This window comes from Simochromis diagramma, unplaced genomic scaffold, assembly GCF_900408965.1.
Source record: "Simochromis diagramma unplaced genomic scaffold, fSimDia1.1 OVJJ01000483.1, whole genome shotgun sequence".
In the NCBI taxonomy this organism is placed as follows: domain Eukaryota; kingdom Metazoa; phylum Chordata; class Actinopteri; order Cichliformes; family Cichlidae; genus Simochromis; species Simochromis diagramma.
The window spans coordinates 922,889-945,659 of NW_024386835.1; the positions used below are offsets into that span (position 1 = coordinate 922,889).

The following is a 22,771-nucleotide window of genomic DNA, read 5'->3' on the forward strand; positions in this document are numbered from 1 at the left end:
TTCAGTCCTACACCTGGTTCAGAGCCTGAATAGCCTGGGGGAAGAAGCTCCTCTTCATTCTCTCTGTTTTGGCCTTAAGGAAACGGAAGCGCTTCCCAGACCTCAACAGTGAGAAGAGTCCATTGTTGGGATGGGAGAGGTCCATCGTAATCTTCCTGGCTTTAGTCCTGCACCGCTTGGTGCAGATGGACAGCAGGTCAGGAAGCTCTGATCGAATGATGCGTTCGGCTGAGAGCACCACTCTTTGCAGATCTTGTTTGTCCTGCTTGGTGCCGTTCCCATACCAGGTGCAGATGTTTGCCGTCAGGACGCTCTCGATGGTGCAGGAGTAAAAGTTCTTAAGCTCCCTCAGTGGCAGATGGAAGTCACTAAGTCTTCTGAGGAATAAGAGACGCTGGCGGGCTTTAATGTAGCAGGACCATGACAGGTCCTGAGTGATGTGGACACCCAGGTATTGGAAACTGTCCACTCTCTCCACTGGCATGCCATTGATGATCAGGACTCATAATTCCTCACCTGCTTTGTAGTAAAGTCTACGATCAGCTCCTTAGTCTTGCTGACATTTAGGAGGAGGTTATTCTCCTGGCACCAGGTCTCCAGGTTCCTAATCTCCTCCAGGTAGCCCTTCTCGATGTTGTCGGAGATCAGGCCCACAACAACAGTGTCGTCAGCAAATTTGACAATGGAGGTGGTGTCCGATGTGGGTACACAGTCATAAGTGTACAGTGATTACAGCAGGGGGCTTAAAACACAGCCCTGAGGCGCTCCAGTGCTGAGTGACATGGAGGGGGAGACTTGTTTTCCTACTGATTGGGGTCTGTCTGTGAGGAAGTTGAGGATCCACTGACACAGTGATGAGCTGAGTCCTAAATCCTTCAACTTGGTGAAAAATTTAGAGGAAATTATTGTGTTGAATGCTGAACTGTAGTCCACGAACAGCATCCTAACATAATTCCTTCTGCCAGTGTCCATGTGACTCAGGGATGTTTGGAGCAGGTGAGCTATGGCATCGTCTGTGGAACGATTAGTCCGGTATGCAAACTGAAGTCGGTCGATGGTGGCAGGAAGTGAAGAAGTGATGTGATCTCTCATCAGTCTTTCAAAACACTTCATCACAATTTATAACATATTAAATGATTGTTACACAGGAAGGTGTAGTGGAGAAAACAGAACATATCACTCAAAACAAAGAAGATTAACTTTTACAGAATCACAATGATCACATTATCAATTATTTGTCAGTAATGAAATATAAAGCAAACATTTTGTTTGTTATTTCATCTGTTTACATTTATTTGAATAAATTCAATTAATGTTCTACACTTGCCACATCCTATACAAGAGCTGCATTTGAGGCGGGCTTCCTCTTTACCTGCAAAACAAGATGGCTGCCACAGAGGTTTGACCTGAGTGACTTAAACTAAATTTTTTTTTCCTGTACATTGGTCCACAAAGGAGTATTTAACACTCATTTAAGAAGCACTATAGGGGAGATGAACTTAGTGATTCCTAACAGTGATTGATTGTTTGTGCGTCCTGCTCCCATTCAAAGCCCACAGTGACTAACATAGTCACATGACAATACCATTAACACTACTACTGCTGTTATTAATAGCAAACCCGTGGGTGGGAGATAAACATATATACACATGCTACGATCATTGTAAAATGATGCTATGGGTATATTGTAATCTGAAATTCTATTCAATGCTCAATTAAACTGTCAAATGCACCAAAATGATGTATGATGATGAATATAATGAGGGATATGTATAAAATATTTTAAATATGTCATATAGATGTTGGCACTCACGGTACCCTGGGAAATGTTTATGTTTCTTTTTAAGTTTCCTCAAGACTGTTCCACATGCCTAGGAGAAGATAGTGATTTCTTTCATCCAAGGATTATTTTCATTAATTCCAGTTACCGGTAATGTACTTTTTGTTCAGTCTTTTGACTGGCAGTCAAACAACAGATCGGTCTTTACAAGAACCACACCCACCCCATATCCCTTTGAACATCTCACTTAGCCATAAAATTTACTCCCACAAAAAACAAACAAACACCTTGCTGTTTTTTCAGGGACATGCTGGAGACCACAAACCTGCAGTATAAAAATTAACCTTATCCTGCTGCTGACTGTGTGTTCTCATCTATAAAGTAGTTGGATACACAAAAGGATAAATTACACTTGCAGTCAAATAAACATTTTAATCACAAAGACAAGACTGAACTTCCAAAACCACTCTTTAAAAGTCGTCCAGCTCTGAAGGACAAAATAAAATCAGAAATTAGAAAGAAGCAGTGAATGAGCATCAGAAAAGCAGTTTGTACAGAAATAATAAATTTCCATTTATTAGATTTTCTTAATACTGGTATTCATAACATCATTTACAGTCATGACATGACTGAAGCTGTGTGTTCATGAATGAGAGGTGGGAAGGGAAGTAAAGTAGGAGTGGCTTTTTATCCAGGGCCGCCTCCATTTTATAGCTCAATGCATGAAGCATGAAGTGGTTAACGCTTGTCCTTCCCCCTTTTTTTTGCCACGTGGTATGATCCAACCCAGTATTTAAATCCGGGGGCTTGAAGGCTCTGCTGTTCATGCACAGTAAACCGGTGTAGTACAGGAAGCAGCTGAGAGAGAGGCAGAGACAAAATCGGGGAAAAGAGGAGAAGAAAGAAAAAAGAGAACTGCTTCTGCAGCACACTGAAGGTGGCAGCAGTTACAGCAGGAGCAGGAAAGGCGAGACAAAAGGAGGAGAACTGGGTGATGTCGTCTTAGAGCGGCTTGGTTTCTGGAGAGAGCGTTCTTTTCTCTGTTTGCTGTCATTCTCTCTCTTCCACTGTACCAGCGGGGGAGGGTACATCGGCCGTCCCAGGCCTAGTTACATGTCCCAGCATCCCACCACAGCTCAGACAAGGCCACTGCGACCGTAACGGAGACTGTGAGAACAGGACAAGACAGGGAGCTAGAGGTACTGTAATCTATGGCATTTAAATACAAAACAGTACCTTAGCATGTAAAGCCTGTAAACGTGAATAGTGTGTTAAAAGAAGTTTCATCAGTTCTTATTAAGCATGATACTTATCGCTCCCAAAATACCTCACAAACGAGCTCATCGTGACAGATGAGGTGCGAGTAAACAACAGTTGTTGTGTATTGGAATAAGTTGACAGCATAAGGCTGACAGTGAGGGGAAATGTGTACATGAGTGTGAGATAAGTGTGAGGTAAAGAGCATAAACAAACTGGTGTGTTGCTTATGGTGATCTTTGCAAAGCTTAATATGCTTCAGTTTTTTGTTTTTTTGTTTTTAACAGGCTCTGGATGTTGCAGTGGTCGAATATTTGGGGCATCTAGTCTTTGCTGCTGTCTGCTACAGCTAACTATAGTGCAGTACCGTTACCTGCTTGATTAATCGGGCAAATTATTCAGTGTGAGTTGATTAAAAACAAAACGCATACAGTTCATAGCAACCATTCTCTCAAGAGTGTGCAGTGAAGTAAAGAGGTGCAGCAGCGTGTCAGTTGCTGAACAGGTGCCACTGTAGCTAGAAGAAAACAAACATCCTTTTCAGATTTGCCCCTTCATTAACACTGAAACCCTCAGGCGGTTAGTGTCAGCAGATACTCGCTTAAAAACCCACCTGAGCATGTTTACCTTCCCGATGTTTGTAAGGGCAGTGCTTTAGTGAGAACAGCTGGTATCTGTTTTCTTTATTTTTGTATGCGAAGGGGATTATTAGATATGTTTCCATCTTCTGTTAGAGGCTGTTTATGTTATACACAGCAAGGGAAAGCACTGAGAATGATCCTGTTAGTTTCTATGCGTGAACTGACACATGTTATCTCTGTAGCAAACATTCATTATGTTAAAAAAAAAGGGTCCTTCAGAAAGCTTTTTTGCAGGCAGTAGTTAGCTGGAAAATTTCATCATCTGTGTTTGTTTCCTTCTGCAGGCTGAGTACTGAAACTACATTTTGGAGATTAAGGTCCAAAGTAGAGATTTATTCTCATCTGTAGTTGCTAAGGAACATATGAAGCCTGTGTCATTACTTTCCCTCTCAGTGTAATCTCTAAAGCAAAGTAAAGGTTTCTAAACAGTGGAGCTACAGATGCAGTAATCCAGGCTGGTGCCCTTGTCTTTGCACTGGACATTGAATTGAGCTCAACTGACATAGGATTTGTATGCCTGATCCCATTATTTGGCGATTTAAAACTACAATTCAGACATTCCAATATTTAGACAATTTTTTTTTTCTTTTAGACACATGAGATATAAACCGATTTCCCGATCATTCCATATGTTTAGTTATTTATTTACTTGTTTATGCTCTGCCTGACTCTGCGTGAATCAGCTGGTTGTCGTGTTTGTGGCATTCCAAGCATGTTACCAACAGGGAAATTGCAGAGTAGAAATACACAGCATAATGACAACCTTTATTTAGTTAATTTATATACATACTTATTTTTTGGTTTAAAATTTGCAAGCTGATTGATTTTACATGGCCAGCACGCTCAGCTATTAGTAGGTTAACTGCATAGTCATATTATGTTGTAAATATGCTATCATTACATTAGTGCTCTACAAACATCTGTGTGCCAGTAGAATGCAGTACAGTGCATCAGCTCAGATGAGATGCTGCCTGATCCTGAGATCAGCTAGTCTGCTGGGACTGAGCTGATTTCAGGGCCTGACTCAACTAAATGATGCACTTAATCTGTAAGAAACATATTTAGTTTTTGTTGACATTATCAGAAAGTTGATCATTCTACTATATGCGGAGTTTTTAGTACTCAACACAGTACTTTAAATTTCATTTAAAAGTGTTTCTAATGTCTTGTCTATATAACTGTCTTAATGGGGTGACAAATATGCCCAGTAGAGAATTTGAGCATATATTGTTATACTTCTGATAAAATTGTCATTATATTATTATTTTTGTTCAGTCAGCACATTTTTGTTAATTTTTGCATAGCCAGCATGGATCCCTGCAGAGATGCAGGTCCATATGCCTTCACTGCATTGTTCAGCAGAGGGTCATTTGGCCTCTCAACTGCCTCTTGCTGCAGAAAAATAGTTATTCTCTGTTATTTGATCATATAAGGTGTATATGTATGCAGCCAAACTCCATCAACAGAGACATGTGCACCAGTTAAACAAAAGAGCAAGAAAATACCAAGAAAAGCATTTGGCAAGGTTGCTGCAGTTAGTGGTAGACACACTTTTAAATTCATGTCATTATGTCAGGGTGTGTCTGTTTCAAATATAGGTAGGTCAAAAAACAGCATAGAGAGGAGAAACAAACATATTTTGCTAAGTATAATACTTAAAATTCCACTTTAGCTTAATTGTAGTCACCTTAGTTTCATTCCTAAGAGACTTTGAGACAGTGTGGCAATCTCTAATGCTCGAGATTTTACAGTTTTTGTCTTTTAGAAAAGATTCAAACTCTAAATGAAATAAATGAGATGTGATTGAAATGATCGGTTGTCTTTTGGGTACCAGAAATGAAGTTCATTTGAGGGTTTATTTCAGCCTCCTTTGACTAAAGGTGATAACTGCCTCTTTTATGCTGCACTAAAAAAAGCAGAGATGCAACATAAAGGGTTTGTTTTTAGTGCAGTCTCATGCAATTGGTAGCTTGATAATCAGTGAACCTGATAGAAATGCCCATAAGTTACAGAGAAGAATGGAATAAATGAAATAAAGTATATGAAATAGTAGCAAAGCTTTGTTTATCATTATAGTGACACCTAAAATGAGGTTTGGAGATAGATGTGGTATTTTAGCAAATCAAGTACATTTTAGTTCTGCCGAGTCTCTTATCAAATAAACGGATAAAGTTATAAAATTCCAAAACACAAAGATTCAGATTGATGTCTGCCATCACCAGTTCTCAAGTTAAGCACCATCATTTAAGCTAGGCCAACTATTTGCAGCTTGTAGTTACTCAACCTGAAAACATGTTAAGCAGCATTTCAGCAAGAATATTCTTACCTACTGTGAAAAGAGCTGTAACATAGTGAATTTGATACAAAGCAGTGCTGATTCAGAGGCCAGTGAGCTGACTGGGACTTTCCTGCCTTTAATGTGCTGCCTTTAACAGCTGTGGTGGTCTGGGATTTTCAGGGACTTAGTGAGAGCCAATTAATTTCCTTATAAACAAACAAAGTTAAGCTAAACTTTTTCATTTAGTGTCATTCACCAAAATGCAATGTGTATATGCTCAGGCTTTAATGAAGATCTTGAGTGCACTTCCCTCCTTATAAAACATTAGCCAAGCCAATGCTATCATGAAGTCTTCTTCCCTCTCTTTGTTGGCACACTGCTGCATATCTTGGTACATTAATGCAACCTGTAAATCAGAGGACGTCAGTGATGTCGTTGGTAGGACTTTGTATTGCCTCTTTGTGCTTGTGCAGATGATAAACAAAACAGGAATTCTTAGGACAGTGAATTAGCTTTGATGTAAGTGAAAAATCTCCTTTAACCACTCAACAAATTTTTCAGTCTAACCTTAGAGAAGTGGCAGAGCCAGACCTGATGTATCTGTATCACCAGTAAGTTTGTCATATAAAGAAAAGTGAACAAACTGCTAGCTGTAAATTAAAAACTTACAACTGGGACCTGCATTAGCAGCTTAGCCAATCTGCATTATATTTTGCAGATACAGAAATGTATCTAAACCTGAATTGTAATGTTAGATCTGACACTAGGAATTTTGGTTATCCAGTGGGGCTGTTTAAGACGGACTATAATGCGAGGCTTATGAAAAGTTAGATTCTTACAAACTTGCTTTGCTGTGAAAATACACTTTTGTTAAACTGCTACATTTTGCTCTTGCTTTGACATATGTTCATGAATAAACTGTACAGTGCTGTGTTTTGCTTCTTTGGTGTGATCTAGAGCTAGAACTTGGGAGAATGAGGTAGACTCGAAGGACTGCATTGATCCTTTTAGAGTAGGAGCCAGCTCCTCAGATACTAAACGAGCATGTGGGCGGTGTGCAGTCTCAGGTCCCAGGGACATCACAGAGGCTTAGGATGGAGTGCTTTGTCAATATTACCCAGGGTTATGAGAAAGCTCAAGATGAAGATGAAAGGGCTAAGCTATTTCACTCTGAAATAGGCAGGAACGCTCACACAGCAAATGACATGTTTGGTCTGGAAGTCAGTGCTTGTGTACCAAAGCAAATAAAAAAGGGATGCTTACAAAAATACTGCCAGGAAAAATGAGCACGATTAGATTTTAGGTCCCTCTTTAACATAAGTCTTAAATATTAAACATGTGTAAAGATTATAGAAACAATGCATGTCTTCATTTTATTAATTGACGCTCTTGCTATTTCTTATTGTTATTTCACATTCTTTTTAAATAAGCCATTAAATGACTTGGTGGGCCTTTGTAAATAAAGTTTCCTTACTAGGCTGTTAGGGCTAGGCTGTTGTTTTACTGTGTAGCACATGTTGTGATTTTGAATGTTATTTGTTTTAGTGATTTTAAATTAGTATTATTAGTAATATCACTGTTGTTAGCTAAGTTAGTGGAAATGTACTTTTTCTGCTTGCTTGTGCTTCAATTTTTCTTTTTTTTCTTTTTTCAAATCATTTTTGGTGTGTTTACTTGCATTAGAAGTCTGTAGAAAGTTTGTACTGCCCATCAGAGTGATGTCACTGAGATAAATAGAGTTGTGATGTACTGGATTAGGAGTCATCTGTTATGGAAAGGCCAGAGGATTACATGGATACTATACTGGGAATGACTGTTTATGTGAGCATCTGTATACTTAAGTCACCTGTTTGTCCATTTTAAAATGAAAAATAAGCCTCGTTTGGCTTGAAACTTTCCGTCCAGTGTAATCTGTGTCACCACCGTAATTCAGTTACATTTGGGTTTTTCCATGAGTCACTTCAAAGTGCAATAATGAAATGTTTCACAATACTAATGTACTGTGCTAAGTTACCCTCTTCTCCTTCCTGACTCCACCGCCTTAGAGGCAGACAGCAGATGGCGGAGACTAATTGTGACAGGGCAGACACGTCACTGATGATGGCAGGAATTATAGAGGAGCATGAACACACCACTCCCAGAGGCCTCACGAGTGGTTGAATGAGGTTTTGTGCCTTTTTAACTACGGAAGTTTAAATTGTAGTTTACTTTAACTGAAATTCCTGGCTGCCCCCAGGAAATACGCAGAATCAGTAGATTTGATTTTCTTCAGTGTATTAGAGTCTAAAAAGGCACGAATTTTCTCATTTTGCACCTCTCCCACCCCTTTTTGTTGTTGTTTTGTTTTAGTGTGAAATAGTGTTGTCATCCATTTCCAACTTGTGTCACTCTCATTGTGTTTGTCGATGTTTTTCACATGAAAGTACAGTGTGTAAAATTAGTCTTTTTTTCTAAGCTGGCCTTTGTTCGACAGCATTGTGCAAGTATTTTCATGCTCCATCACTGATTGCAGACACAACTGCTGCGACCAGATTTTTATAGCTACTCAAAGTTACAGTTACAGTTTAATTATTTTAACTTCTGGGTAAGTGTTGTGTCTTGTTTTTTTGTTTCTGCTTGCAGTGTTCTTGCAGCTGAAGGAAGGAAGCAAAGTAACGGTTTGAGTAAAAACTGCCCAGTGTTGTGATAACTGCCAGTGTTTGGGTTGACTTGAAATCTGTTACCTGCTACAGTTACTTTTATAATAACACACTCAAGATTTTAGCTGACAGACATGTTTGGAGCTGTTCTTTTTTTTTTTTTTTTTTTTTTTTTTAATCTTTTTGCTCATGGTAGTTCTAAGTGCCACATTAGACTGTTATGTCTGAGCCAAATTTATGCTTGTGAGAGTCGTACTTTTCCTCTCTTAGATAACCTCTCAGTCTTTCCTAATCCAAAGTAGAGTCTTTCCCTTTTTTCTTCATTTGATATTAATCATCACTCTTGCATATTTGGATGTCTGTCTCTGATTTTAGCAGACCGTGAAATGAATAAGAACTTTGTAGAGTGACTTATGTCATTGCTACAGAATTAGCTTTGGCCTGTAAAGTACCCAAATATGTATGTGAACCTCCATGAGTTTTTGGCAGTAAACACACACCACACGTCCCGTGCACATGATAATTTATGTGGTTATCTAAACTCTGTGACTAATTTTAAATACAAATCTAAGTCAGGAAAAACTTGGGACCCTGTGTAAAATGTAAATAAAAACAGAATGCCATGATTTACAAACTGCCGCTTACTGGATAGCTTCTCTTTTTCAGACCATTCTCTATAAACCTTAGAGGTAGCTGTTCAAAAATCCCAGCACATCAGCAGTTTCTGAAATACTCAAATGTGCTCATCAAGCATCAACAACTAGGTCATGTTTAAAATCACATTTTTCCCCACTCTGATGTTCAGTTTAAACTCCAGGGGTTGTCTTCACCATGTCTACATACTTAAATATACTCAGTTGTCACCATGTTGTCTGATTTGATAACTGCCTTAATGAGCAGTTGAACAGGTTTACTTAAGAAAGTGTACATTTAAATTATTATTGTACTTTGTGTTTAGAAAGTTTAATATTATTTACTGGCTCTGCCTTTATTAAATCCTGGAATGACCCACAAAGTTTAAGTATTTCAGATCACATACCTGTCGCACGCTGTAACACTTTTCTGTGCATTTCTGTAGATCTTTGCGGTGCATCTGGGCCCAAACCCCTCAAAACCCAGCGATCCCTTCCAGGGACGCCTGTTTCTCTCGCACACTGCCCAATCGACCTGCGCACATCAATGGAGGAAAAGTACAAAGAGATTGCTGAGGTAAGAACTTAAAATTGGACAGCTATTGTTTCCAGACAAAATAGGGGGGTGGTCTTTTAAAATCTCACACAAACTATGCAAATTGTTTTGACACACCCCAGTCCAACCTTCACCTTTGGTTTTCATTTGTAGGTAAATATGATGATGTTTTATCAGAGCCTCAGTGGCTTCCATATCTCCATAAATGCATAAATATTGACATGGCTTCCTGTTTTACGACACCATAAATGGTATAATCTGTGCCTCAACCAGGAGCTGTTCACACGCAGCATGACAGAGAGCGAGATGCGCAGTGCTCCGTATGAGTTCCCGGAGGACAGTCCCATCGAACAGCTGGAGGAAAGACGTCATCGCCTGGAGAGGCAGATCAGCCAGGATATTAAGTGAGGAAATGCAAACACACTACACATACGGAGCCCGTTAGAGGGTCTCGATATATTATCAGAGACAAACAACTATAGCTTTCCCTTTTCCTCCTGCATTTTACACACAGTCTTGTTTCCACTCAAGCACACATGCTTATCAGCTCCCAACCTGCCCACGTGCAGGCTGACTAACCACAATTTTTGTTTAACTGGGATAGCCAGCAGCTGGCATCTTTTTTCGTGGCCTAGTCATACTTTTATAAGGAGGTGGGGTCTGTCTTGATTGCCAGGGTTGACTATCTGCACCACTAAGCTGATCATTGGGTGATTATCTGACTTGCCCTCTGCAAGTTTCTGTTTACCAATCAGAGTTAACTATTACTAACCAATAATAATTGCTTGTGTAGATGACCTTGATCACTTAATACCTAAAATTCTTTGTGTACAGTATGTATATGTGTGTAAGACACAGTGCTTTTTGAAAGGGTGTCTATATCTGGTCTCTCTTCCTTTGAGTGCTTCATTTCTTCTCACTACCTCTTGTGCCCATCTGCCCCCTGCCTTGCCCACGCTATCCTGCACCGCTGCATATCACCCCAAGGCTTGAGCCAGAGATCTTGCTCCGTGCCAAACAGGACTTCATGAAAATCGACAGTGCTGCAGACCTAGAGTGAGTGAGCTCTGCCTCAGTGGGGTTTTTTTATCCTTTGTTTAGTCATTATTAACTGTGGTTGTTATTTTATTTATCTCTGTTATCTGTTTTGTTTGCCCATACTCTGAGAAACGGAGATGGTTAAAGTAGTAATGTGCAGAAGTCTTGAGCCAAACCTTATTTTTTAAAATATTTTTCTTTCAAGGAGCGTGTGTGCGTGTGTGCGTGTGTGCGTGTGTGCGTGTGTGTGCGTGTGTGCGTGTGTGTGTGTGAGAGAGTGCTTTTGTGTTTTTTTGTTTTTTTGTTTGTTTTTTTAATTGGTCTCTATGCTTTCTGAAAGTCTTCCATTGGTGACTTTGTAAAATCGTTTTCAGTTCAGTCCTTGTACCTGGACATGTTTCTTTCTGCTTTTGTTAAGCCATTAAACCCTGACCAGCAGATCAGTTCTTGTGCTTGCTTATTGTTCAAGCATAAAAAGCTACCAGTGTTAAGTTTACATATAACGGACAACTTAGCAAAGACCTCATTTTAAGTTGTTTATTGTATATTAAATTCTTTAGGCACTTTGTTACCAGAGGCCTGTCATAAAAACACAAAATTCCTTCCATATTTCTTCAGTTGAAATTCAAGCTAACATAGTTTCTAATAACTATTAAGAGTTATTAACTGAAAACTTAGCATATCTCAGGATGGTGTGCAGGGCGTACGTAAAGGTTGTGAGGAAAATCGACAAGTGGAGGGCAAAAAAGCCTAAAAGCTATGACAGCAGGTGAGGTGGGAGTTAAAAACATTCTTACAGAAAGGAAACAGGGAGAAAATAGTGGTATATGCCAATTTATACACACTCCATGGCAGAATATGTTATATAGTCATGAATTCCTAATCTGAAGTTTCAACATGAGGAGAAAGAAACAACAATTTCTACAGCCATCTGTAAAACATGGTGGAGGCTCTGTCATAGTTTGGGTCTGAATTTCAGTCAGTGGAGTTGGATCTTATCAAAATTTAATGGAATTATGAACTCAGAAGCTCAATCAGATTTTGACCCAGCATCTGATTGGCAACAGCTTCATTTTTCAGCATAACAATGCAGTCCAGTAAAACCAGTGGAACACTCAGTCATAGATTGGCCTCGAAAGTCCTTCGAGAAGTCTGGATTTCCGAAGACTGCTTTAGGAAATCTTACTTAAGAGAGTTCAGGCTGTGTTAAAGAATAAAGGTGTTCGAACTAAATATTGACTTTCAAGCTCATTATGATTTTACAAACTCTGTTTTTCCCCTTTAAAATGTTTTCATATTTATGGATGCTTTGATAAATCTCTACATCTATTTCCAATTTTCCTAAGAAAAATATAAAGACACGAGGGGATTGCTCAAGGCTTTTGCATAGTACTGTACCTGTGGACATTTAATTTTCATCCTTAATATAATATTTATTAATACCTAGCCTATAGTTCTTGCTAACCCAGTGAAAGTACTTTTTTCCAAAACCAGTTGCAGTGACTTTTGCCACGTCGAGATGGACTACGTCTCCCCCCTGCTGGTGACTTAATATGTCTTAGAAATGGTTACTGTGACCTTTTATTTAACTTTTTATTAAAAGAACTAGGTTTACCAAACATGGTAAATTAGTGTGTAGCAATGATTCAATATCTTATGGAACAAATGTGATAGGAGACAGACGTGGCGTGAAAGGCAGAGTATTTGAAGGTTTATTTGTGATGTAGGAGAGCTCTCTGTGTGCTTGCTGCTGATTAAAGACAATAAATTTGAATCTTTGGTGCTCTCTGCTGCTTTTATTATGGACCTGTACTGTGCAGAAAACCTTGAAACACTGCAAGCTGCTTTTCTTACTGGAACAATGTCACTGAACTCCCTATAGTGCATCTATGGCACTCGGGCATCTTGTATCCTCTCTTTTTAAAATTTTGGGTTTCTTCAATAATGAAACTTGTACTTCCTGTAAATCCTGACTTACTCACAGAGTTGTGGTCATTGAGCAGCTTCATGGGTTAACTATTAAGGGTTTTACCCTGACATCTTATTTTTACCCATGCTCAGTTAGTTTGTCTTCGTTTCTATACCTAGGATTTCAATCTCTAGGACTGAAGAGAACAAAATCCTCATCTCATTACTGTAAAATGTTTGCAAACCAGTCTTGTTTTTTTCAGTTAATGGATAATCTACCATAAATAAATGTTTTAAATGTATCCAACATGAAAAAAAGGTTTTAAATCAAGTCATCTAAATGTTTTTCAGACTGACTGGACTGCCCTGTCATGTGTTTTTTTTTCTTCCATCTCACCACTCTGTGTGCCGTTGCGCTTCCCCTCCTCTGCCCCCTCCTCTATCATTTAAGGTTAATGAAAGACGAAAGTGTGGACACTGTTGATGATGCCGTTAAGGAGCGAGAAATGCCGATGGAGTACCAGCGGGTCTCAATATCTGGAGAGGAAAAGTGTGGGGTGAGAATCGTTTGCTGAACGCTACTTACAGGATTTAAAAATAATAAACAATAGTTAGCAAAGTAATTCAGTCCAGTTCAGCTCACTTTTACTTATTTGGTGTCAGATCACAACAACAGTTGCCTCAAAGTTTATACCGCAAGGGAAAGACAATATTAGAGACCCTAGCAGTCAGTATGAGAGCATAGAGAGTCAGTGACAAATTGCACAAGGTGGTGGCAGTTAAATGTATCAGGAGTGAAAACAAAATACTCAAATCTGTTTCATTTGCATCCTTGCTCACGACATTTCTATTTCTATTTCCAGGTGCCCTTCACTGACCTAGTAGATGCTGCCAAGTGTGTTGTGAAGGCACTATTTATCCGGGAGAAGTACATAAACCGTTCCCTGCAGAACTTTTGTAAGACTACAGCTCATGCCTTGCAGGACCTTGGGATGAAGACTCTGGATCTGGGAATTTATGAAGATGTACCAGAGACCCCTGTAGATGCTGGTAAAACATGCAAACATTCAACATAGCTAGGCAGAAAAAAGCAAAGGTTTCATTAGAAAGACGGAGCCAGAAAACATACTTGAACCAGCTGGACTTGACTTCATAAATAGACAAAAAGCAGCTACTTTTGACTTGCTCCTTGAGATTTTCTGGCAAACAGTCAAATAATGAAGAAAATAATTGGCAGAACAATAATGTCAGCAAAATAAATAATCACAAGTTCCCTTGTCACCCTTTACAAATCGAAGTTATTTCCACTTTACACTGTAAATAATAGTTCTTTCATAATAGTAGCTTTACAAACTACCTAGATATGGTTATATTTCCCGTACTACAATGACATTTCTGATTTTGTGGAAAATCAGAAGTTTCACAGGTACAAAAGCTAATTGGCTCATTCAGCCTTCAAAAAGACTGACAGACATCAAACAGTAATTATAGACTAATTATAGATTAGAGAAGTGATTGAATTTCCTGAAGATTTTTTTCTGTATTTTTTCTCTGGTTTGATGGACATTGCCACAGCCCTCAGTTCCCAGAATGGTGGGATGCTGAAAATGAGAATAAAAGCAATGATTTTCACATCCCATAAACCCATATTTTATTCACAATAGAACACAGAAAACAGACATTTGCTATTTCATGAAAAACATTAGCTCATTTTGAATTTGATGGCAGACAACTCAAAAAAGAGCGTCCGAGAGAGGCAGATAAGCAGACTTGTGGTTTAGTGGTTTTTTTGCAGATTAATAGAAGTTAAAAAAAACAAACAAAAAACAACAATTGTAGAATAATGGAATAATCTTCAGGCAAAAAAAGGCATCATGCTGTCGTGGAAAATTACTGAATGGGCTCAAAAACACATCCAGAAATCATTGTCTGTAAACAGAGTTCACTGTGCAATCCACAAATGCAGGTTAAAGCTCTGTTGTGCAAAGAACAAACCACATGTGAAGATGACACACACACACAGGTTTTAGAGCAACATACAATCCCATCCAATTGATGTCTTTTTCAGGAAAGGCCTCGCATATTTCAGCATGCCAATACTAAATCATATAGTGCATCTAATCCAACAGCATGGCTTCATATTAGAAGAATCTGGGTGCTGATCTCGTCTGTCTGCAGTGCAGACCTTTCACCAGTTGTAACAGCGTTTAATTAAAATACAACAAAGCAGACACAGGAGTGTTGAGCAGCTTGAATCTTTTGTCAGAGAAAAACGGGACCCAAAAGTCTGTTAATGCTACACAGCGATGCTACACATGAAACATGGCCCATTCCAACTTTTTTGAGATGTATTGCATCCTTGAAATCCAAACTGAACACATTATTTGTTAAAATGATACATTGTCATAGTTTAAACATTTAATATGTTGTCTCTGTTATGTTGTTCAATAAAATGCAGATTTACGAGATTTTTAAATAATTGCAACTCAACTTTTTTTGGTGAAAACAGAAACACACCAGGTGAATTGTGTAACAAAAATGCTTCTTACATCTGAGCATTATTATTGGCATTAAAAAGTATAGTTTCTGTAGCATATATATTTTATGTGTATGCGTTTGCTGTAACATGGAAAAAAAAAGATTGATATCCATTTCCCGTTTTGTTTTTTGCTTTTTCCAGATGCCCCGGTCCATCCACCTGTTTCTGAAACACACCCTTACGACAATCAGGACCCCAATAACATGCCACCAGACACAGGATATGGTTGCAAGATGGTAGACGGGGTAGTCCATGTCTACACCAATATGGACAAGTATGATCTGTTTGCACCTTCATAATGACGTGTTATTTTTTAAGCAACTCTGTCTGTATTAAGTATAATAATCACTCTGCTTTTCAGAAGTGGAGAACTTGACCTGCCGTATCCTGACCTTAAAGAGTATATTGCAGACATGAATGTGATGATGGCTCTTATTATCAATGGGCCAGTGTAAGTTTTTCTTTTAACAATATGAGTTGAAGTCTGAGTTGTTTTATGGCTCAGTGCACAGTCTAAATATAGCACGTCCATGTCTCCTCTGTAGGAAGTCTTTCTGCTACCGTCGCCTGCAGTACCTAAGCTCTAAATTTCAAATGCACATCCTTCTGAATGAGATGAAGGAGCTGGCAGCTCAGAAGAAAGTTCCTCATAGAGACTTCTACAACATCAGAAAGGCAAGAGTCAACAAGTGACAGTTAAATATAGATACATACATTAAAAGAATGCTTAAATAATTTCATCGAGAGCTAATCCTGCTGCATAAATAACTGTTTTTGGTGAAGCTCGAACATTAAACCTGCTCTGACCTGACTCCAGGTGGACACACACATACACGCCTCATCCTGCATGAACCAGAAGCACCTGCTGAGATTCATTAAGAGAGCCATGAAGAAATATCCCGAGGAGATCGTTCACATTGAGCGTGGGCGTGGTCAGACCCTCAAGGAGGTTTTTGAGAGCATGAACCTGACTGCTTTCGATTTGAGTGTAGACACGCTTGACATGCACGCGGTGAGAGAGAGTAACATCTATATTTATATATATATATATATGTGTGTGTGTGTGTTAAGACACACTGTGTGATACATGTGGTAGAAAAATTATATTTGATATAATATTAAATCTTTTTGTTTTTAACTCATCAGGACCGTAACACATTTCATCGGTTTGACAAGTTCAACGCCAAATACAACCCCATCGGAGAATCCATCCTCAGAGAGATCTTCATCAAGACAGACAACTACATCGAAGGGAAATATTTTGCACATATAATTAAGGTGTGAAGTGATACTTGTACGGTACTGTATGTGTCTTATTTAAATAATCCTTGAAAATATTCACACCCACTTCTTTTGGCTTTATCTGTCCAGGAGGTGATGTTTGACCTCGAAGAGAGCAAGTACCAGAACTCTGAGCTCCGTCTGTCCATCTACGGCCGCTCTAGAGATGAATGGGACAAGTTGGCTCAGTGGGCTGTCAAGCACAGCGTGTATTCTGATAATGTGCGCTGGCTTGTCCAGGTGCCCCGTTTGTTGTAAGTGTTCCTCCAACAGTTCATCATTAAATGATTGAGAGTACGCAGCAGATCACAAAAAATACACCAAGGACACGAGGAAGTTTCATTAGCATTTAGATCAGGATATTAGGATTAGGATTTAGGTAAGGACCTGTACTGTGCTTGGACTGTTAAATCTTTAAAAAGCAAAAAAGCAGAAAGAAAACAAAGCTGAGTTAAAGATTACAGCCTGACACAACTTACTGTCCAATCCCCACCTTTCTAGTGACGTGTACCACACAAAGAAGCAGCTGGCTAATTTCCAGGAGATGCTGGAGAACATCTTCATGCCTCTGTTTGAAGTCACAATCAACCCCCGTAGTCATCCTGAGCTGCATCTTCTCTTGGAGCATGTGAGTGTCCCTTCACGAGGAATTCTCCGCATCAGGATCCGTACTTAAAGACACTAAATGATTATGTTGTTGTCCGCTTTCGTGGCTTAATAGGTGGTGGGCTTTGACAGCGTGGACGATGAGTCCAAACCTGAGCACCACATTTTTAATCTCGACAGTCCGCTTCCAGCAAACTGGACAGAAGAAGACAACCCACCCTACTCTTACTACCTCTACTACACCTATGCCAACATGAGTGTGCTCAACCACCTGCGAAGGTATATGGATATATTGATTCTTTTTTTTTTTCTTTTCTTTTTTTTTTTACATAATTTAACATCAAATCAAACAAAATCATAAATGACAAATACATAAAGCTTTGCTTTTTTAATTTGATTCAGACGGCGAGGTTTCCATACGTTTGTGCTGCGACCTCACTGTGGGGAAGCGGGGCCGATCCACCACCTGGTGTCGGGTTTCATGCTGTCAGAGAACATCTCTCATGGTCTGCTGCTCAGAAAGGTCAGGACACCACACTGGGGATTGTTTCTGAAAGACTACTGTGGATTTTTTTTTCACTTTATCATCAAAAAACAACAAAGTAGTTTACGAACTTTGGATTTGTAATGCTGACATTGCATCAACACTTCTGACGGGTTAAAAAAACATTAACAGGGCACCAGGGGTCCTTAGCTTGGTGCGTTGTTTTTGTTATATTGGTCTATATTATATTATGTTTTTTAACTATTAGTGGTTAAAAAGTGGCTTTTTTTCCCCACATTTGCTATAATTGCCATCATAGCAGCTGAAATAGAAGATAAATCATCTGACCTGATACACCACCACCTTCATCATCACCATCATCATAGGGGTGCTATATATAGTGGATGGTGAAAATTTGGAGATTTGTACAGTGAAAGTGAATTGAAGATGTCCTGATGGCCCAGGACCTTCCTGAGACACTTACAGTTATGGCCATAGGATTTTGAACACTGACATAGTTGTTTTGGGGTTTTTTGTATAATTTTGCTTTGAAATGAAAAGAGTTAATTTTTCAAAGAAGTTACAGATCTAACACTATATGCTATAAATTGAAAAATGAGAGGCTGTTTTTTAGTTTAGTGTGACTGTGTGGGTGGTGTGCTTTTTGTTTTTTTTGTTTCTGCAAGAATAATCAAAACAAATCTGCCAATCCACTGTAGCTTTTAGCTGTATTTGCTGATTTGTCTCTGTTGCTTTTCACCTTTGTCTGACCTCAGGCTCCAGTGCTGCAGTATCTTTATTACCTTGCTCAAGTCGGCATTGCCATGTCACCACTGAGCAACAACAGCCTGTTCCTCAGTTACCACCGCAACCCACTGCCGGAGTATCTGTCCAGAGGCCTCATGGTCTCCCTGTCCACCGATGATCCTCTCCAGTTCCACTTTACCAAGGTTGGTATGAATCCACACATGGCCTCACTTAAAGCACACAGTGTGAAAGGTTATAGAAGCAAATTGTAGAAATCTCCATGTTTGCTTGTTTGGACCCAGGAACCTCTGATGGAGGAGTACAGCATTGCCACTCAAGTGTGGAAACTAAGTTCATGTGACATGTGTGAGCTGGCAAGAAACAGTGTCCTCATGAGTGGATTTTCACACAAGGTAAACTAATTTAAAGCTCTCTTCATGTATTTGTGTAGCAGGGATCACATGTGTATGTATGCATTGCACATATCCACACAATCCATTGCAAGTCATTAAAATATTGTAGTTTGAGCATAAGTAGTATCATTTACAAGTTTTTTGTTGTGGAAACACTTTAAAAATCTCTTTAATTTATTGCTCAGCGTTAAATAATGTAATATTTTTATATATTGTGGTGCAAGACTTCAAAAATTAAAATCATTGTGGGCGCCACTTTGGCTCAGTGGGTAAGCAGGTGATCACATGCCACAGGGCAGGAGTGAACTTGAGTTTGACTTTCTGCGTGTCCTCTCCTCTCTCCTCCCCACTTTCCTGTCTGTCTCCACTATCCAATAAAGGCAAAAATGCCAAAAAATAATGATGGTCCCACACAGACCAACTTGACAGTAATTAATAAATCTTGAAACAAATCTAAAGAAAAATGTAAAGAATTAAGAATAAATTAAAACATTCAGAGCGAGGTAGGGTGCAGGCACGATGGCCTACAGACAAGTGGAGGTACAGTAGCTGAGCTCGACTGAGGAAACCCTGCAACAGAGCAAAACGCACACACACAGAGCCACCACAAGATGGCGAAGTGCCATCACACACATACACTGAACATCAGTGTCAACTATGTATTTTCCTCTCATTCCAGGCCAAAAGCTACTGGTTGGGTCCAAATTATGCTAAGGAGGGTCCTGAGAGCAACGACATCCGCCGCACCAATGTCCCGGACATCCGCGTGGCGTACCGAAGCGAGACGCTCACCGAGGAGCTTCAGCTCATCACTCACGCTGTGCGCACGGACGAGCTGGACGCTATCGACGAGGAGGACTCTCTCACCATGGGCTCTTTCCCGGGACGGCGTTGAAATCTGACAAAATGTAAAATCCCCAAACCCGTGGTCCACTCAGCATGACACTGAAGACATGTGCTGTGAGAGCAGCATAAGCACCACCACAACAATTGTACAAGTATGTCAGCTGCACAGCTATGAAAAAGCCAAGAATATAGTTCTGCCAGAACACTTAGGCTCCACTTACTTTAATATTGCCATGTGTTATTTTATTTAAAGTTTCCCCAAATGTCCATTGTTTGCAGTCTGAGTCAGTTCCATGAAGGTTTGCAGGGCCTGCCATCAGGGTTTTCTGAGATTGAACAGCAGGGAAACGTGTGGTGTATTCCTGTCCTGTCCATCAGATGGTCCCTGTGGTGTTTTCTATTAATTAGTAACTTGCTTTCATAGTAGTAGCTGCAGTATTTACACTGACAACCAGCACATTTAAACCTCTCCTGTTTTGCTTAGCCTCTTCTATACTTAGTCATTCTGTTCTTTCATTTGATTACACACAAATGAAAAATTACTGATGTATTTTTGCAGGAATAACACGCTTTGATTGTTGGTGGAGGTTGGACTTACCTGCACAACAAACTTTGATGGGCCTCTTGTTTAATCTACTGAATGCTGCAGCACTAAATCATAGCTGTGTGTGTCTTGCTTGGCGTGGTTTTTAATCATATACTTGCTAAATTGCACTTTCTAGAATCGTTCTTCCATGATTCAGTCAGCACAGAAAGAAAAAAACTCCACAGTCGAGAGGAGAGAAGCAGGCTGATGCAAACATTCCTTGAAGCGAATGGGACTCTTTAAGCAGCGTACGAAGCGACCTCGTCAAAAATGATGAGATGTTTGTGTGCTGAAAGAGAGACACTGTAGATTTTAATCACAGCACAAAAAATGTGGATGAGTTCTCACTTTGACCTCACTGTGACCACGAACCTCCCTCTGTATGTCTTAGGGGCCCCAATCATTCTCATTCCTTTTACTAGACAGCCACAGAGGTTTTTCCCCTTTGCATGCAATGCACTGTACATATGCACCCAGCCAAGGTTTCACAGTGCCTTTTCATTTTTAGCTTTGAGCAGTGCATGCTCTCTTTCTCGCCTGCTTATTTTCCCTCAGTCGATAAACACTGAGCATATACGCGCTTCACACCGATTAGCTGAAACCACCTAGCTGCATGATCAGTGTAAAGTAGCTTTTACTTTGGCCTTTAGGAGGATCTATTACCAGTTCTGTGAGTATGTAAATGATTTTTTTTATTTGCATGTCTGCATGATTAATGGATGGCAGGAGAGAATGAGACTGATGTTTACAGCAAGCTTTAATGTAAAACATCTAAACTAATTCAGGGCTGCTGACCAGTTTTCAAACCAGAATCTGTTTTGTAATGTAGCAAGCAGGTTTGTACTCGGTTCTGTTCACCATGTACAAATTCACAAACCATGCTGGGACATGGTTAAGACATTTGCATGGTACTTGTAGCATTTTTTTTTTAACTTGCCCCAAACCTGGTCAAAGCTGGTGTCACCCACCTCGGGATTTTTGTATTATAACATCACACTGCCTGCCACTGGACCTCCCATCAAACTGCTAGCATACTTGTTAAACCCCAGTCGAGTAAGACTTGATGCCAAGACTAGAAGAGAACGAGTCAGAAAGTATCGGGCTTTATTTGAATAACCAGCTGTAAAGTATTAGGGTAGGAAAGTGTTTGCTTTAGAGGTGGTTAGGATAAAAACTGAGAATCTGTCATTTTTCAGCTATAAATCGTAGCTACACAAGTGGAGCTCCGTGGAAATGTCACTGTGGGAGTTTCTGTAAAGAGTGTATTTTTCAAAGGCAATACAAAGATGGGTAATTTTATCAAATTGATGTGAAGGTTTGACACTTCAATATGTCTGTTTATTGCTTTTTGAATCTAAGTGGACACAGAGTGTCTGCTCTGCCTCTTTATTACTGTATTAGTCGTTATTCTTCACCTGTTTTTATTCCTGTGAACTCTCAGTATTTCAATGCAAATGTAACAGATAAAGTGTCAAAGTTGGTACTTTTTACTCTAAAGCCAAACGTCACCTCCAGCAGTGTCTGTGAACACTTTGGCCCTTGCACTTTTTCATTTGAACCAAAACACTGATGGATTTTACATCTACACTGACGTTAGCCTTTTACTCGCTCGTTTAATATTCAGTTTTGACTACTCTGTAACATTTTGCACTGTGATTATGGGAGTTTTTTGATTACAGTTGCTCATGCTGCTACGGCATTTGTCATCTGAACCGACCCAACACTTTTCCACCTGTTCGGTTTCTATCTGTTCACTTTTACATCTTGTTGTTTACTGTTTATTATGCTAATTATGTCCAACATATAGTCCACCCTACCTCACAAATCATGTCTTTTTGGAGCCCAGCAGCAGTATTCAAGACTGCAACTCACAGCAATCAACTGCTGACATACTGAAAACTACATAAAAGTCCCATTATAGTTTGCATAGTTCAAATTAATATATTACTCATATAATTAATATATTGAAGCCAATCGTCAGGAAAAAAGAAAAAGCAACAACTCCTTTTACTTCAGAAGCTCACGTTTCTGGTATTGTTGTATTAAAACCAATATTTCAATATATAAAGGAGATTGAGCTCAGTAAATAGTAGCACATGAGGGTCAGAGAGAAAAAACGTGAAGTCGAGTAACACTGAGTGGGAGCCAACACAGAAACACAGCATATATTCAAACATGGCGTTAACAGTTCACAATCCGGATAACATGTTCGGCATCATTTACATTACTAACCTCATAGTGCTCTAAGTATTCTGATACTCAGTGTGTGTTTGTTATCAGCTGAGGTTTTTTCTTTGTTTTTACAGCCATGTAACTGTGTAGACATTATTATTATTATTATTATTATTATTATTATTATGATCATTTTTATCATTTTTTAAATTCTGCCTGATTTTATTTCCATTAATCTGTAATCTGTAGCCTTATTGCTTGAGATGGACTGCCAGAGTTTTACAGATTCAGATGCCTCTGAGGTTCACGTGTAATGACTCGACAACAAAATAAAGCATGTTAATTCACCCAGGTTGTGTCACACTTTT

General features: G+C 39.4%; 1 protein-coding gene across 5 annotated transcripts in view; it reads left to right on the plus strand.

Moving 5' to 3' along the window:
* LOC120731591 (AMP deaminase 2-like) overlaps positions 1-22,750 on the plus strand; it is a 34,063-nt gene extending 11,313 nt beyond the window's left edge. For 3 of the 5 annotated variants that reach the window (XM_040028678.1, XM_040028677.1, XM_040028675.1), the window contains 17 exons: positions 9,674-9,804; positions 10,057-10,187; positions 10,771-10,839; positions 13,181-13,286; positions 13,593-13,779; positions 15,410-15,542; positions 15,630-15,719; positions 15,814-15,943; positions 16,086-16,280; positions 16,415-16,546; positions 16,640-16,803; positions 17,051-17,177; positions 17,271-17,434; positions 17,558-17,678; positions 18,416-18,589; positions 18,689-18,799; positions 19,479-22,750. In XM_040028678.1, coding sequence (XP_039884612.1) covers positions 9,674-9,804; positions 10,057-10,187; positions 10,771-10,839; positions 13,181-13,286; positions 13,593-13,779; positions 15,410-15,542; positions 15,630-15,719; positions 15,814-15,943; positions 16,086-16,280; positions 16,415-16,546; positions 16,640-16,803; positions 17,051-17,177; positions 17,271-17,434; positions 17,558-17,678; positions 18,416-18,589; positions 18,689-18,799; positions 19,479-19,694 — 2,381 coding nt within the window. In that variant the 3' untranslated portion in view covers positions 19,695-22,750. Of the gene's footprint in view, positions 1-766; positions 2,980-9,673; positions 9,805-10,056; positions 10,188-10,770; positions 10,840-13,180; positions 13,287-13,592; positions 13,780-15,409; positions 15,543-15,629; positions 15,720-15,813; positions 15,944-16,085; positions 16,281-16,414; positions 16,547-16,639; positions 16,804-17,050; positions 17,178-17,270; positions 17,435-17,557; positions 17,679-18,415; positions 18,590-18,688; positions 18,800-19,478 lie in introns of those variants that run through there. The other 2 variants (XM_040028679.1, XM_040028676.1) reach the window with 2 other exon arrangements.
* The last annotated feature ends 21 nt before the right edge of the window (positions 22,751-22,771 follow it).